The sequence below is a fragment of the Pelophylax lessonae genome (assembly GCF_965119305.1).
Source record: "Pelophylax lessonae genome assembly, chromosome: 6".
Lineage (NCBI taxonomy): Eukaryota > Metazoa > Chordata > Amphibia > Anura > Ranidae > Pelophylax > Pelophylax lessonae.
This window is the reverse complement of record NC_138773.1, coordinates 232,439,271-232,455,158: the sequence shown is the minus strand read 5'-3', so window position 1 is coordinate 232,455,158 and position 15,888 is coordinate 232,439,271. Positions and strand designations below refer to the sequence as shown.

The 15,888-nt window shown below is 41.5% G+C and overlaps 1 protein-coding gene across 1 annotated transcript in view; it reads left to right on the top strand.

Annotated features, from left to right (window-relative positions):
• COL6A1 (collagen type VI alpha 1 chain) overlaps positions 1–15,888 on the top strand; it is a 72,354-nt gene that overhangs the window by 30,624 nt on the left and 25,842 nt on the right. The window contains exons 19-20 of the mRNA XM_082260059.1: positions 6,000–6,062; positions 6,880–6,942. Of these exons, the coding sequence (XP_082116185.1) occupies positions 6,000–6,062; positions 6,880–6,942 (126 nt within the window). The remainder of the gene's footprint in view (positions 1–5,999; positions 6,063–6,879; positions 6,943–15,888) is intronic.

The following is a 15,888-nucleotide window of genomic DNA, read 5'->3' as shown; positions in this document are numbered from 1 at the left end:
AGGGGCATTCCAGTCAAACAGGGACTTTTGAGTTTCTATAATAAAAGAACAAATTTCAAGGAATGAAAACTGCAGTTATTTCTCGACATACTCCCCTGCTACATTTATACACTTATCCCAGTATTTAACTAATGCCTTGAAAGCTTTGGCCTAGAAAGATTTGTCAGTACGCCTGAACCATCCTAGGACACCCTGCTTCACTTCTTCATCAGTGCTGAATGCTGACCTCCAAGGAACTCTTTTAAGGAACTCTTTTAGGGGTTCAAATAGGTGCAAATCACTCGGCCCGAGGTCTGGGTTGTAATGGGGATGTGGCAATACCTCTGTGGGCTGGGAATGACTACAGCCTGGATTGTCACTGACAGAGGTACGGCCATCTTTGAAATGTTTAGATCAAGTGTCTTACTGTGACTGAGCGTCTCATCACTGTTCTCTGCTTGAAGTCTTCTGTAGATATACCTGTGGGTTTTACTCCTTCGTTCACAAGAAATGTCATCACCACACTCTGTTCCATGCACGTACTAACACTGTTGTCTGCCATCTTGATTACCGGTCTCTGGTCTGGCCCGCAACATGTGCGCCACCTATCAGTAATAGGAAACACTTCCCTCTTACTACTGCGTGTAGCACTGCCACGCTAGCATCTCTTTTTATACCTGACCCGGTTAGACTCGAACACCCCTCGTAATAGCCAGTAATTCACTGTGAAGTATCTTGGCAGAAAATTAAATATGCACTGTTTTCCTTTAGTCTGCTGACAAAATATTAATCATGTTGCTGGTGATCCTATCAGTACTGTATTAATAAGAGGGATTTAGGGTCTCTATAGAGTTTGCTCAGCCTAATGGAATGTGCAATGAAATCCAAAAACTGGGTGCATGCTGTTCACTGCTTGCCTAAAGGTTTACAGCTGCCCAAAACAAACAGATATCAAAATGAAAAGGCTTGACACATTTCACACTCAAAGTGATTAATCGTAGGGTCTATTACAATTACGCAATTTATGTGAAAAGTGCATCAAGGCTTTTCCTCTTGATGTCTGTTTACATTGTGTATCTGTTTGTACCCTAAACCTTCTGTAAAGCAGTAAGCAGCATGGGACCAGTTTTTGGATTTTTTTGCATGCATTTGGACAAAGCAAGGTTTGGGATCTCCTGCAGAACATGCCTAGCTGCCTTTATGTATATAATATAAGTGTTACTTACATGTTTACATGGCCATAAACAGAGTGTACTCTATTTTTGTGCTGTGTACCTTAGTCAATGCAGCTACTGACACACCAAGCAGCAACTATAGTCAAGGACAAAACATGTCTTTTATGACCTAATGCATCAACTTGTGAACCAGCAGCTTTGATACATTACGACTGCAACACCTGGTAACACATTCAGTTTGAGTCTAGCACTCTTCCATAGCCAGTAATAGTTAGGCACACTTAACTTTATTTGTTTTGTAATTCTGAATGTATTTTACCACTCATTCGAATGCCATTCACAATTCCAATGATTTTTACGAACATACCCCAGCATTTATAGTCCCACAAGTAACTCACCTTAACCACCTGCAGTCAGGACCAATTTCGACATTTTGCTCCTACACATAAAAATCTGCATTTTTTTTTCCTTTTGCTATATATGATATGTTCGTGGGGTATGTTCGTAAAAATCATTGGAACTGTGAATGGCATTCAGATGAGTGGTAAAATACATTCAGAATTACAAAACAAATAAAGTTAAATGTTTCTAACTATTAATGATTTAATGATTTTTACGAACATACCCCATGTACATACCCCATAGCCAGTAATAGCCATTTTTACGAACATACCCCATAGCCAGTAATAGTTAGGCACATTTAACTTTATTTGTTTTGTAATTCTGAATGTATTTTACCACTCATTTCAATGCCATTCACAGTTCCAATAATTTTTACGAACATACCCCAGCATTTATAGTCCCACAAGTAACTCACCTTAACCACCTGCAGTCAGGACCAATTTTGACATTTCACTCATACACATAAAAATCTGAATTTTTTTTCTTTTGCTATAAAATCACATAGAATCCCAAAGCATTATATATATATTTAAGCAGAGGCCCTGGATGGTTGTTTTTGCATTTTTTTTTTTGTGTTGCATAATATCTGTGCAGTGATTTATCAAACGCAAATTTTCAGGAAAAAAAAACACTTAATGAATTTTAGTACACACAAACACAATATAATACCCAACATTTGAGTAAAATTTAAAAGATGATGTTACGTTAAGTAAATAGATACCCAACATATCACACTTTAAAACTGGGCATGCCCATTGAATGGCAACTAACTACGGTACATTAAATTATCCATAGGCAAGACTTTAAAAGCCTTTACAGGTTACCAGTTTAGAGTTGCACAGGAGGTCTGGTGCTAGAATTATTGTACTCACTGCACTCAACATTCATGGCAATACCTCACATTTGTGGTGCAATCACTGTTTACCATTTTATTGTGAGCAAAGGGGGATGGGGGCAGTTTCATTTTTTTTTTTTTATTAAAATTTTTTTACACTGTTTCTTTATGTTATTTTTTTTTAAACTAAATTTTATTTCTATCACAAGGGATGACCAAAATCCTTTGTGATAGCATAAGCCATGACAGGTCTTCTTTATTGAGAGATTTGAGATCTAGTAGATCGCAGGTCTCTCCTCTGCCCTCAAAAGTAGCCGATCAAACTGAAATTGGTTTGATCAGCTGCTTTACAAGTTGGTAATGGCTTGCAAGCAACCACTGGATGTCACCATGGGAAGGAACATTGTAAGTTTCTCTCAGTCTGTCTAGGGCTTTAGAGGTGACAGGTTGAATTGGTAATGGGCTCCCCAGTGGGACAGAAGAGCCAGGTAAAGACAGCAGTGGGAAAAGAAGACCCCCTTTCGGTGCCTATGAAAGTGATTGGGCAGCTTTATAGCCACTCAGACCACTTTTACATTGTAGGGAATCATCAGCTGAACCAATTAATATTTGGGTCATGGCTGCAGCTGCTCTCATCCAAGGATGTACAGTTACATCCTAAGTATGAAAAGTGGTTAAAGAATATGTTACCTTAACATTTTTTTATTCATCATATATATACCTGTTGTACCATGTACTTGTGTTAACCACTTTTGGAGAGGAAGATTTTCCCCCTTAATGACCAGGCCATTTTTTGCGATTCGGCACTGCGTTACTTTAACTGACAATTGTGCGGTCGTGAAACGAATGTAATTTTTTTCCTACAAATAGAGCTTTCTTTTGGTGGTATTTGATCACCTCTGCGATTTTTATTTTTTGCGCTATAAACAAAAATAGAACGACAATTCTGGAAAAAAAACAATATTTTTTTACATTCTTCTATATAACATTCCCAAAATAAATAAATAAAATCACATTTTTTCATCATTTTAGGCCAATTTGTATTCTCCTACATATTTTTGTTAAAAAAAAAAAAAAAAAAAAATCCCAATAAGCGTATTTTGATTGGTTTGCGCAAAAGTTATCGCGTCAATAATTTAGGGGAAAGTTTTATGTCATTTTTATTTATTTTTTTTTACTAGTAATGGTGGCGATCAGCGATTTTTTAGTGAGACTGTGACATTGCGGTGGACAGATTGGACCTCCTAACTGACATTTTTGACACTTTTGGGGGGACCAGTGACATTACTACAGTAATCAGTGCTAAAAATATGCACTGTTACTGTACTAATGACACTGGCAGGGAAGGGGTTAACCCAGGGTTAAATGGTCAAAGGGTTAAATGTGAGCCTAGGGGGTGTTTTCTAACTGTGGAGGGGATGAACTTATGGAATCATCACAGGGACCTGTGTTCCTAAAGAGGAGGAACACAGGAGCCCTGTGATGATTACTGAGAGAACAACAGTCTGCTGTGTTAACAACAGCAGACCACCGTTCTCTCTCCACGGGGAGCAATCGCGGGTGCCCATCGAAAATCGATGCCGCCAGCCCCGCGACTCAGATTCCCCGCTGACAAATGGTCACCGTACAGTATATAGGCGGCGGTTGGTTGGCAGGTGGTTAATTAAACAGTCTCCTGTTCACTTTGTGTGTAATACCCGGTGTTCCTGCCAGTCCCCTTGCTTTTCGTATTTCAAGCTGGCCACACTAGGCATGAAAGCACATCCAACTCAGTGTGGTCAGTTTTCTGGTTGTGCTGGGAGAACAGCCTGTCTGTCCTCCAATAATCAGATTTGTTCTGACATGCCCCCCCCCCCCCCTGCACAGCCATTCGCTGGGAGGATCTGTAGTGTACTGCTTTTTCTCCACCCCCACTTCTCTAAGCCCCTAATGCAGCTGAAAACAGAAATTATTTGATCACTTATAATTAAAAAAAAAAAAAGGTATTTATTATTGTAGCGTTACCCCTGCAGGGCCACTGGTTTTAACTGGTTCTCCTCCAAACAGCACAGAGGACACCATCCACCCAAGCAACAGTCCATACACTCCAGCTCCAATAAACAGTCTAGGGGTTTGTCTTTTTGTGATTTATTGCTTAAAGAACTTGTAACAGGAGAGGGATTAGGACATGGAATACTTCAAAACGGCTAGCAACATCAATGGGGAGGCAATCTAAACTCTCACAGCTGTTGACCATTAGGTATTTTCTAAACAGTCTTAAAGACTCACAGCTTGCAACCATCAGACAAATCTCTTTGGCACCTGATTACCCTGCACAATTGCACAGCTGTAGGTAACTAGCGCAACTTCAGGAACACTGCACAGTTCAGGAAAGCATTCTTTACAAAGCTCACAGTCCAGAATCTTGCAGAGGACAGGGAAATTGACAGTATTTGAGACCCTAGGAGAGCTGTCTTAAGGGCAATACACACTATAAGATTTTCTGAAGACTTTTTCCTTTAGACTTATCAAAACCATATAATATGAGGTCAAACCTAAGCACTTTACATTTGTATGCAGTCAGACAGGCCCTTGCACTACATAGAAAAGGTAAATCTGAAGAAAATCTAACCACAAAAGTTGGATAGTGTGTATCCAGCTTTGTTCAGAGGAATGTCTGGTGCTTATATCCCAAAAGCACACAGTCACCAGGAATCAGTTCAGGGTCGTTCTATACAAGTCCCCCAGACAGTTGAACTCTTCCACCCTCCTTTGGACACTTGCTGGTGAGTTCGAAAAATCTTTCTCAAGACTAGATCCCTTTGGTGAAGTCCTGCAGCCAGTTCCAGGTCCCTTCCTGGTCTCAAGCCCTGAGACCTTAGAGAACAGCAACACAATCCAAGGCTTGCCTCGGAGGGGCAACTGTCCCCATAAGGCTTGGGACACACCTTCCTGAGGAAAGACAATCTTTCCAGGGATTCAGACTATTTAACTGCTTCCCGAGCCACCGTCTGGGTACACTTTACCAGGGATTCGCTAAGCCCTGATAAATATTCAGGTTGGTTTTTTGAATTCTCCCTCCCTAAGCTCTAGAAACTTCTTCTAGAGGCAGGAGGAAGCAATCAAACTCCCAGCCTGTGAAACCACAAACAGACCAGGCCAAACAATCTGTGCTTCCATATTACAGAAGAAGCCAAAAAATGAAATTTACCTAGCAGCCTAACTAGTAGGATGCTATATAATGTTTATATATATATATATATACACACACAAATGTTTAAATGTTTTGTCTTTTATTTTTAATTTAAACTAAAACAGGTAAGGGTTCACATATACTTTAAATCAATCACCATGCTGTCATGACATGTGTGAAGGCCAATGTTGAAGTATATAATAATAATACATGATGTTGACAAACCTACATACATACATAATAATCCCAATGACCTTACCTAAACACACTTTCCCTATATCAGATAGATACATTTCTTGTTGTACAGGTCTAGATAGATTTGGATGGGTGTGGGAACTCAACAACAGAAATTGTAATACATGACAACTATATCCCCTCAGTGCAGGTGTCAATGTATCTGATTTGTTACTTAAATCTAATCTCTAACTTTCCACAGGGAGGTGCAGGAGAGCGGGGTCCACCAGGACTGTCTGGAGCCCGAGGACCTAGAGGAGACAAGGTATTTATCATGTGGATTAATAAAAATTTCCTAACAGTGCCAAGCATATATATGCCTAATGTGTCCAATTCTAACATGATTTAATGAGCTTTCACTTTTGGCAAAATCCAAAAGAATAGTTTAACTATACTTGTCATGAGATAAACGTGGGTGCTGACATTGCCTGCGAAAAGTCAACAAAAACCTTACATCTATACTTGCTTCTGGTCAGTTGTTATAGTATTGATGCCAAAACATCATTATGATAAGCGGAAAACAAGCATTCTCAGAGTGGTCAGTAATGTAAGCCTACATACTGTAAATCTCTTGTGATGAATGGTAGAGTAATGGTCAGTGGTTGGGGACACAGCTTGAGGCCCTTCTAAACAGATGTATAGTGTCTATGTGGCACCAGAGGTCATTTCCTTTGGAAAGTGTTATTTACATATATTATTTATTTATGCTATTTATTCTATCGTCATTCATAAAATAGAAGAGCCCGTTCACACTGGGGCGACCTGTCAGGCGACCTGGTCACCTGACAGGTCGCCGTGGGTCGCCTGCCCATAGATTAGCACAGGACCCGTTCTAATAGGAGCGACACAAGTCGCTCCGACTTAGAAAAAGGGTCCTGAGCTTCTTTGGGGCGACCTGCATTGACTTCAATGATATGAAGTCCGTGCATGCCGCTCCGAGGTCGCCCCGGCAATTAGCGTCGCCCCTATGTGAACGGGGTCTAACTCTCTATGCTCATGAATAGTTTCTAATATGAATATTACAGGTGTTTATTAAAGTATCTAGAATATTTTGATTTCTCACTATTTTGTTTCTTCTACAGGGTGATCCTGGACAGGCAGGAGATCAAGGACGAGATGGGCCTGTTGGTCCCATTGGAGATCCAGTAAGAGGCAAATCTTTGTGATAAAACTTGGGCTTCTTTTTGTTTTATTGTGAACCAAGATAACAATCGGCACAGTGCTAAAACTATGTTGTGTAATGTTACCCAGCGCGGTCTAGGTTCTAGGTTGGTCCAGGCATATAGTTGGTTGATGCTTCAATTTCTCTATCGCCATCACTTCCTCATCTAATACAGCATACCAGGAGCACACTACAGCTCATGGATTGGCAGAAGTGCTTGGAATTATGTTTAAGGAAAGAGGACCTAGGGACTGGATCATGTGGTGATGGCATATGTGACCCTTATAACTGTGGCTCCTATCCTAGATCAATTCATATTGGGTTGAGAGAAAGATATTCAAATTCTTAAGAACCTTAGGACTCTAACCATATAGTGAAAAAAGTATTGCATTGCCTTCCTAAACAGAAGGTATTAACATCTTCCACCATAACCCAGAAAACAAAGGATTTATTCCTCATTTATAGACAATGGATATAGCCATATCATTTATTCCTTAACAACAATCATTACCTCTGTATCCACAACCACTAGTACTAAATTAGATGACTGGTCATCTATAACAATTTATATACACCAATCTGTTTAATGGAAACACAAATCTATCCTTTAAAGCCCATTCACACTGATCCGACTTGGACCGCGACTTGTCAGCCTAACAAGTCGCGGCCCGTCGCGTCCCATAGTATAGTACAGGAACGGTTCTAATAGGAGGGACACAAGTCGCTCCGACTTAGAAAAAGGGTCCTGTACTACTTCAGGGCGACCTGGAGCGACTTGCATAGACTTTCATTTTATGAAGTCCGTGCAAGTCGCACCGAAGTCGCGCTGCACGCGACTTCACAGGTCGCCCCGAAGTCGGATCCGACATAGTTTGAATGGAGTCATAGAACACTGCCATCCCAAAACAAAATGTAAACAAAAGGTCATAATTTTGTCACAAATTCAAACAACAGCAAGTACCACACTTCATGAGCTTACCACAGATTATAGAGATAAAGTCTATCGTTAATCACAGAATTAAGTAAAACAGTCGTTTTAAAGAAAATTTAAAAGATCTCTCATTCCTTGAATTAAAGGCTCCAAATTCAAAATGGTAACAAATAAAAAGGCAGGTCCTATTCAGCTATTAAACAATTAAAAAGCGGTCCGATTCATCTCTTGGGCTTTACCAACACTGAAATTTTCTGTCCTGGCTCCTATTTTCGTTAGTTCCTCTCACTTTCTGTTTTTTTTTCCATTGGTGTCAGACAGGACACCCCCACCCTATTGAAAATAATCAAAATTTTAAAATAAGTCATATATCTCATATTCTGTCCCTGTGTTGATCGCCACAGCTTCTAAACTATGACCTGTCCATAAAGAAACATTATATAAATGGCTGCAATAGGAAAATGGCAAAAGAGAGGCAGTCATGTGAGTTTGACCCAGGTACTGCAATTCGATTTAATATAGAGGATAAATGGATAATAGAAAATTGTGGATCTTGGCAGCGTAGTGCAGCAAGTTAGAATCCAGTATGATAAGGTAACCACTAAATACTGAACCTTCCCACTCAGACCCAAATGGTGAATGGTATGCAACAACTCCTGAGCAGTATAAAATGTTTAAAATCAAACTAGAGTGTAGATGTTGGATCTTGATTTTACAAATATGCTAATTTATCAGAAACAATCATAAGTGATTTATTGATGTTTACAGTATGTTTCTGGAACCCTCCTTCTGATAAAATAGTACATACTCCTTTTTTAGGTTTTATCTCATTATAATTCCCTTTAGCCCACTTCAAAAATTCTTTCACTTTGACCTTATTTCCATCTGATGAATACCTTTCAGTATGAACATTCATTTATATAAACACTGGCAGCTGCATTCTTAGAACTTACAATAAGGAGATGCAGTAGCAAAGATGTAAGAGAAATTAACCAGAAAATCAGTCAGACGTGGCTGCAGGACAGAAATTGGCATTCCTCCATTATAATAACAATGGGAATCTGTGTATATCATTGCAATAACAGAAAATCTCTGAGTCTGTCCAACTGGAAATGCAGTTATATACTGTTTATACATGGCTCTGAAGCTGTAGATAATTAATTGGTACCATGTTAGGAGGCATTAAGGCCAAGTTGGCGTGCTTTTGATTTTTTTAATGTTGGTTACTTTTATATAGCAAAGATTGAGTTATTTCAGGATCTGAGTCTCTGAAAGATTTAATTTTTTTTTCAATGTCCATTTATGGAGAAGTGTAGAGACCAGGGGCCAGGTGCACATCTTAAAGTGAGCCTGTCACTACACGTTCAAAAATCAAACATGCCCAACCTGCATGCTATTTTGGTGGGTGGCTTGTGTATGGAAACATTGCCATGTCACTGACTCCTGGCTTCTTGCCATCAGGTAGAAGAATAGCTCCATTTTGTTCTGCTCAGAGCATACACTGGATTTAAGTCTCCTTCACTTGGCTACGCTGGGTCCTGGCAATTTGCCACTTAGACACAGATTGCTGCATTGTGGAAGCAAGGGAGCAGAGTCACCATACCGATATCTTTCATACTGATATCTTTCTTCCCTCCAGGTAGTTGAAATGAACAATGTAGGAGTACATAGAAAGCAATTCTATATATTCATTATATTAGGCCCATAGTAGGAGAAGTAGGGCCATCACTAGTAGCCGACTAGGTTCTACTGCTGTGCAATGTGATTTGCTGACAAGAAGAGTGGAGAGGAGCAGAATGAGCTCCAGATTCATCTGATAAATGTTCTTCTGCCCCTATCCAATCAGCAGGCTGAATGGGTTCCTGACCCATTATACATATTGTATTTCAGCTCTACACTTCACTGTTTACCTGGTGGTTAATGCAAAAAAGTTTTGCTTTTTTTGCAGTGGAGAAGCTACACATTCTTTCCCCTGGGACAATAACTCAGTTCAGCACTCCTCCACCCCATAGGGTTTAGGGGTGTTTTACAAACAGAGTGCAGGATTTAGAGGGGCCTATGTACAGAGTGCAGGGTTTAGGGGTGCCTTTGTACAGAGTGCAGGTTTTAGGAGTGCCTACTGCCTATGTACAGGGTGCAGAGTTTAGGGGTGCACTAAATACAGAGTGCAGGGTTCATGGGTGTGCTGCATACAGATTGCAGGGTTTAGGGGTGTGCTATGTACAGATTGCAGGGTTTAGGGGTGCTCTATGTACAGAGTGCAGGGTTTAGGGGAGCCTATGTACAGAGTGCACAGTTTAGGGGTACCTATGTACAAAGTGCAGGGTTTAGGAGTACCTATGTACAGGGTGAAGGGTTAAGTGGTGCACTATATAAAGAGTGCAGGGTTCAGGGGTGTGCCGCATACGCCGCATACAAAGTGCAGGGTTTAGGGGTGCGCTACATACAGAGTTTAGAGTTTAGAGGTGTGCTACATACAGAGTGCAGGGTTTAGGGATGCGCTACATACAGAGTGCAAGGTTTAGGGTGCACTTCAGAGTGCAGGATTTGGGGGTGTGTTGCATACAGAGTGCAGGGTTCAGAGGTGCGCTACATACAGAGTGCAGGGTTTAGGGATGCGCTACATTCAGAGTACAGGGTTCAGGGGTGTGCTGTGTACAGACTGCAGAGCTTAGGGGTGTGCTGTGTACAGAATGCAGGGTTTAAGGGCTCAATACATACAGCGTGCAGAGTTTAGGGGTGTGCTATGTACAGAGTTAAGGTGATGCTGTGTACAGAGTGCAGAGTTTTGGGATGCCCTGTGTACAGAGTGCAGGGTTGAGGAGTGTGCTTCATACAGAGTGCAGAGTTTAGGGTATGCTGTGTATAGAGTGCAGGGTTTAGGGGTGCACCATGCACAGTGTGCAACGGCTGATACAATAGACAGATGGGATAAGAAGAAGCTCAATAAGGCAGGAAAACCCAGTCTCAGACTCATTTGTCTGGCCTCCTGCCCCTTCTTCCTCCTCTATGCTCTCTGGTCCCCCCCCCCCCCACGCTAACTTCCTCTCCTCCCGCTGGCTAGCTGTGCAGTAAACAGGCGGGCTGAGTAAAGGCATAATCTTCAGCATGGAAAAGTTCAGTATGTGATTGGTAAAACAGCCACAAAATATTTACAGCTTAACCCTCCTTGGCTCCGATTCAAATTGTTCCAATGGATTTTGAGTATTCAAATCTAACTTCACGTAACAGAGCCGACCTGTCGCAGTATAACTATGGCGGCTGGTTGGCAAGTGGTAAAGAATTGTTTGGGTAAAATATTTTGGCACAGATGGGGAAGGACATCGATGGGGAGTAAAGCGATGGGGAAGGACATCTATTGAATGCAAACAGGCACCTCAAGAAAGTATCAATCCATGTATTCAAGTAACGCAAAGTGGCAGTGCAGTGGCCCTACATGGATTTTCCCATCATTTGTGCCTAGTGGGCTCAATTGTATCTACTGTGCAACAGCAAGACTTGGCATTTTCCTTGCTGATCTTACATTACTCTGTCACCAAGCCCTTACAATTAAACACAGAATGACAAGCTGTATTACGTGTACTTACAGCAGCCCCTGACCTACCCCACCTCCGGCCCCCACGTTATCAATTAGTTTTTACTGGAAGTACAAATAAACTCCCAATATTTGCACTAAGTTACTGCTTAGTAAACAGTGATAGTGGGTTTTAGTTTTAATATAGGTGACATTTTTATATATGGGGGGGGGGGGGGGTATCTCAGCAGGTGGCACAGAAATCTCAGCATCCAACATTCAGTGCAGATTTTCTAGCAGATTTGCATTGCTGATATCTTTGCATAGAATTCTCAAATTGCGTTAAAAAATGTATATAGGCGCAGTTGTATCTGAATAAATTATTTGTAATTCTGTACAGCCAATCCAGACCCCCATACCAAGCAGCATAGCCAGATCCAAAACCCCAGCTGCTAAGTAGCTTGACTAAGAACAGACCCCCATCCTGCTGATTGGACAACGAAGGAGCAGCAGAACAATCAATGATACTTCACCATCAATCTGCTCTCTCACATTGGTGCTACAACAGAGCCTCTGGCTTCCATTCTTTTCCTCTCTAGGGTTTCCTTTTCAGGGAATTACAGAAAGATGATATCAAGGATTAGCACTTAAATATGCCAGCTCACAGGAGGTTCATCAGTGGTTCAATATTTGCAGTGCTTTCATCATCCTAGTACTGACTCATCCAAATCTACTGCCTGGATTGCAATTTTTTTTATAAAATACACCTTTTTTCAGAAATGTTTTCCTTTTATTAAAAGTGTAAGTAGCAAGGTTTCCAGGCCTGTGGTCTGATGTGAGTCTGCCATTAGAACCGATACTCTGTCCAGCCCATGTGAGCTGCGGCCCTGGGTGTGATAACTGAAGCAACGACAACTCTGGCATCTTTGTTTGTGGTTTTTATTTGATTTAAAGGGGATGGGAGAAGGGAATGAGTGGGATACTCCTTGCGGCTCAAACTAATTACACATGGGACTTTGTTACTGAAAAATGCCCCTTGGCGCTTCCTTGACGCCAGCTGGCACCAGCCAATGCTCACTGACTCTGAGAACTCTCTGTGTAGCTGAAGAAGTGTTGAATCCCCGACTTATAGTCCTGTAGATCCAAGACTGAGCTGTAGAACTCCTGACACTGTTGTGCTGTGGAAGTCACTAAATACTGCCCCCCGCTTGGTACAGCTTGAGGTAGTAACTTGTAGAACTTTGTGTAACTGTCACTTCACTGACACTCTCTGTACAATTCAGGACCCAGACTGCCGGTACCCCCTTTACAACTTCAGGGCCCTCTACCTAGGCACCCCCTTTACAGCTAGCTGACACTGGATCCCAGAACCTCTTTTCCGTAGTGGTCTCCTCTAACACTTCAGGCGAACCCCAGGGGCAATCCTCAGTACTCACGACCTGTGTAGGCTTTCCTGGGACTGGATCCCTCTCTCTCTCCGCAGGCTCTCGGCACACCGGATCCCCTCAGCTCAACTCAGCACTCTCTGGATACTCAGGCGACACCCCGAGACATCCACCTTCCTCAGACAGGAGGAGAGACAGCCGCACTCTCCTTCCTGGGACTCTGCTCCCGCTAAAAAAGACAATCTGTAACGCACTTCCCCCCAAACTTATACCCACTCCCAGAATCCTTTGCAGCCTACTCTGCCTTCTGGGGTAGTAACAAGCTGGGATATGCCCCCTGATTGGGCTTCCCACACTGCCCTATGAGAAGCCTCTCACAGGAGCCAGTGGGGATACTTCTCCCCTCAGCAGGCACATCTGGAAGTCCTGACACACTACCTAACAAATCACAGCCCTGCTGTTAGGCAGACAAGGCCCACTATATATTTTACCTAGCACCTACCTGTAGGATGCTACATGTAACTAAAGGCGAAATAGTTTTTTGTTTCGGATAGAGTGGAGATTAATTAGAACACTAATCAGGTTTTTAGTGCTATCTGTGCCTTATTTAGAGAAATCCCCCCTCTCTATTTGTCCTGTTTACCATTATCATTGAAAGTGAAAATAAAAGAAAATCACAAAATGTAGGTTGTCCCCAGAACAGTAATTGAGGGGAAAACTTCCAATGGAGACACTAGTTCTGGTGATCTGGGGGGCCCCCAAGAGATTCCCTTAATTTGCAGGGATTTACTCTCACTTCCTGCTTAGGCTATGGGACAGGAAAAGAAAAAAAAAATGGACAGGGCTTATAACCCTTCCTTACGCTATCAAAAAAAAAAGTGTTGCCTAAAAATCCACTTTATTTAAAATTCAAGTAGACTGATTGCTTTAATGTATCATACACAAAAACTTTTAGTAGTCTTCTGGTTTAGCAGTAACATATCCAGTCCCATCATGAACTGCTGGATAATTATTCTTTTCATTTCTAGGCTATTCAAAAAGCCAATGCAAGCAATAAAAAGTGCAAATGATATGACTTGCTACACATTGTTCTTTGTCCCCTCAAACAAGAAAGTACCTATGCCAATTTCAATTTACAATGGCCAGTTTAGTAAAGGGATTAAAGCTGAAGTACATGCTTATTTGGAAAGCAAAAAAAATGTAACATATGCTGTATTACCAGCTGTTATAAGCTGTTTGCTTGGAAGGATAGCATTATATGTTTAAGGTTTTTGGCTAATTGGCTTGCTTCTCACCTTGAACATCCCATATACAATCCCCTCTACTGACCTTCTCGTCCTGTTGCAGGCTATGCTTAATCCATTGATCCTACAGTTCACCTTAATGAGCTGGTGTGCTATAGTGTGCATATGTGCTTGTTTCTCCATAGACTCAAATGGCATGGATAAATGGGTGTACACATGCAGATCACTGGGGCATTCCAGCTCAGAGATGAGGATAGAATAGCTACCCCAGCCATTATAGACCATGCCTGTCAATAGTGGGAGTATATATAGGAGGTGAAATACAAAGAGATCAGTTGGCACCAACGTCATTAAATATATTGTTATTCTTTAAAAAAAAAAAAAAAATCCTGCTTGTACAACTGCTAATACCTGTCAACCAGTGACTTCCAAAATGGTGCAGAGAGTCAATATTATATACCCCTCCCCACCCCTTCTAGACCAACAGCAAAGAGTGGTACAGTGGTTGCATTAATTATGGGAGTTTTTAAAGATAATAGTTGAAAGTGTATTTAAAGTTAAATTGTTTTCATAGCCTTGGATAGGGCAGGAAAGGGTTAGGATCTATTTTATGTATTTATTGCTGTGAGGATCATTGCTGGGGAGATTCATCCTCTCTATTTGTCCTTGTAAGTATCCATTGTTGTCAGGATGGAAAATCAAACATTTTGAGTTGATTTACTACTGGCAACTAGACTGTTGCATTTTGCAAGGGAAGCTGCACTTTGCAAGGAAATTTCAAAAGCTTAGTGAATGAGGTGAATCTCTGCTGACTTCCAACATTCAATCATGTGCTATCGAATATGCAGTTTTTTTCAATTTTCCTTGCATGTGATTGGGTATATTTTGCAAAGTGATGTTTTACTACATTCTCTAAGCTCTGGGGAAAATTCCCTTGGAGAGGGCAACTTCACTTGCAAAGTGAACAGTGTATTTGCCCTTAGTAAATCAACCACTTTGAGTTGTCATCGGAACAAGATGGATAGATGGATCTTCAAGTAGACATATGCAATTTGTTTCGGTCCAAATACAAATTCGGACAACTTTTTGATACATCCGCATCTCCAAATGAAATAGTAATAAATTTCATAAAAATTTGTTAAAATTGGTTTAATTTTCTAATGAATTCCAAGTTTTCGGAACAATTCAAATTGAGATCATTCAAAATAATCAAGTGATTAAAATTCTGTGAAGAATTGCTGCTTGTTAAGCACTGGGCCAAGTCCTTACCAACCGATGACTCATCAGCTGTCAGCGGGCTTCCCAACTGAGAGCTGAAATGTAAACAAAAGAATGTTGCCAATAGAAATGTCATAAAAAAACACTGTGGTCCCCCCAATCCATACTAGGCCCTTCAGGTCTGGTATGGATTTTAAGGAGAACCCCCCCCCAAATGTAAAAAAAATTGTGTGGGATCCCCCCCCAAAATCTATACCAGACCCTTATCCATGAATGCAGTCCAGCAGGCAAGGAAAGAGGAAAGGGGGGGGTGAGTGGCCACCCCCCCAAACCATGTCAGGCCACATGCCCTTGACACAGAGAGTGCTTTGAGGTAAGGAGGGGTCTTCCCACCCACCCCAAAGCACCTTGTCCCCATGTTAATGGGGACCAGGGCCTCTTCCACACAACCCTTGTCCGTATTTGTGGGGGTCTGCGGACGGGGACTTATCGGAATCTGGAAGCCCCCTTAAACAAGGGGGCCCCCAGATCCAACCACCCCCATGTGAATACGTGTGGGGTAATATGTAACAGTTGCCAGCCCCATATTCTAAGTCTAAAGTACCACCATACTTTTGGATGACTATAATATAAAATA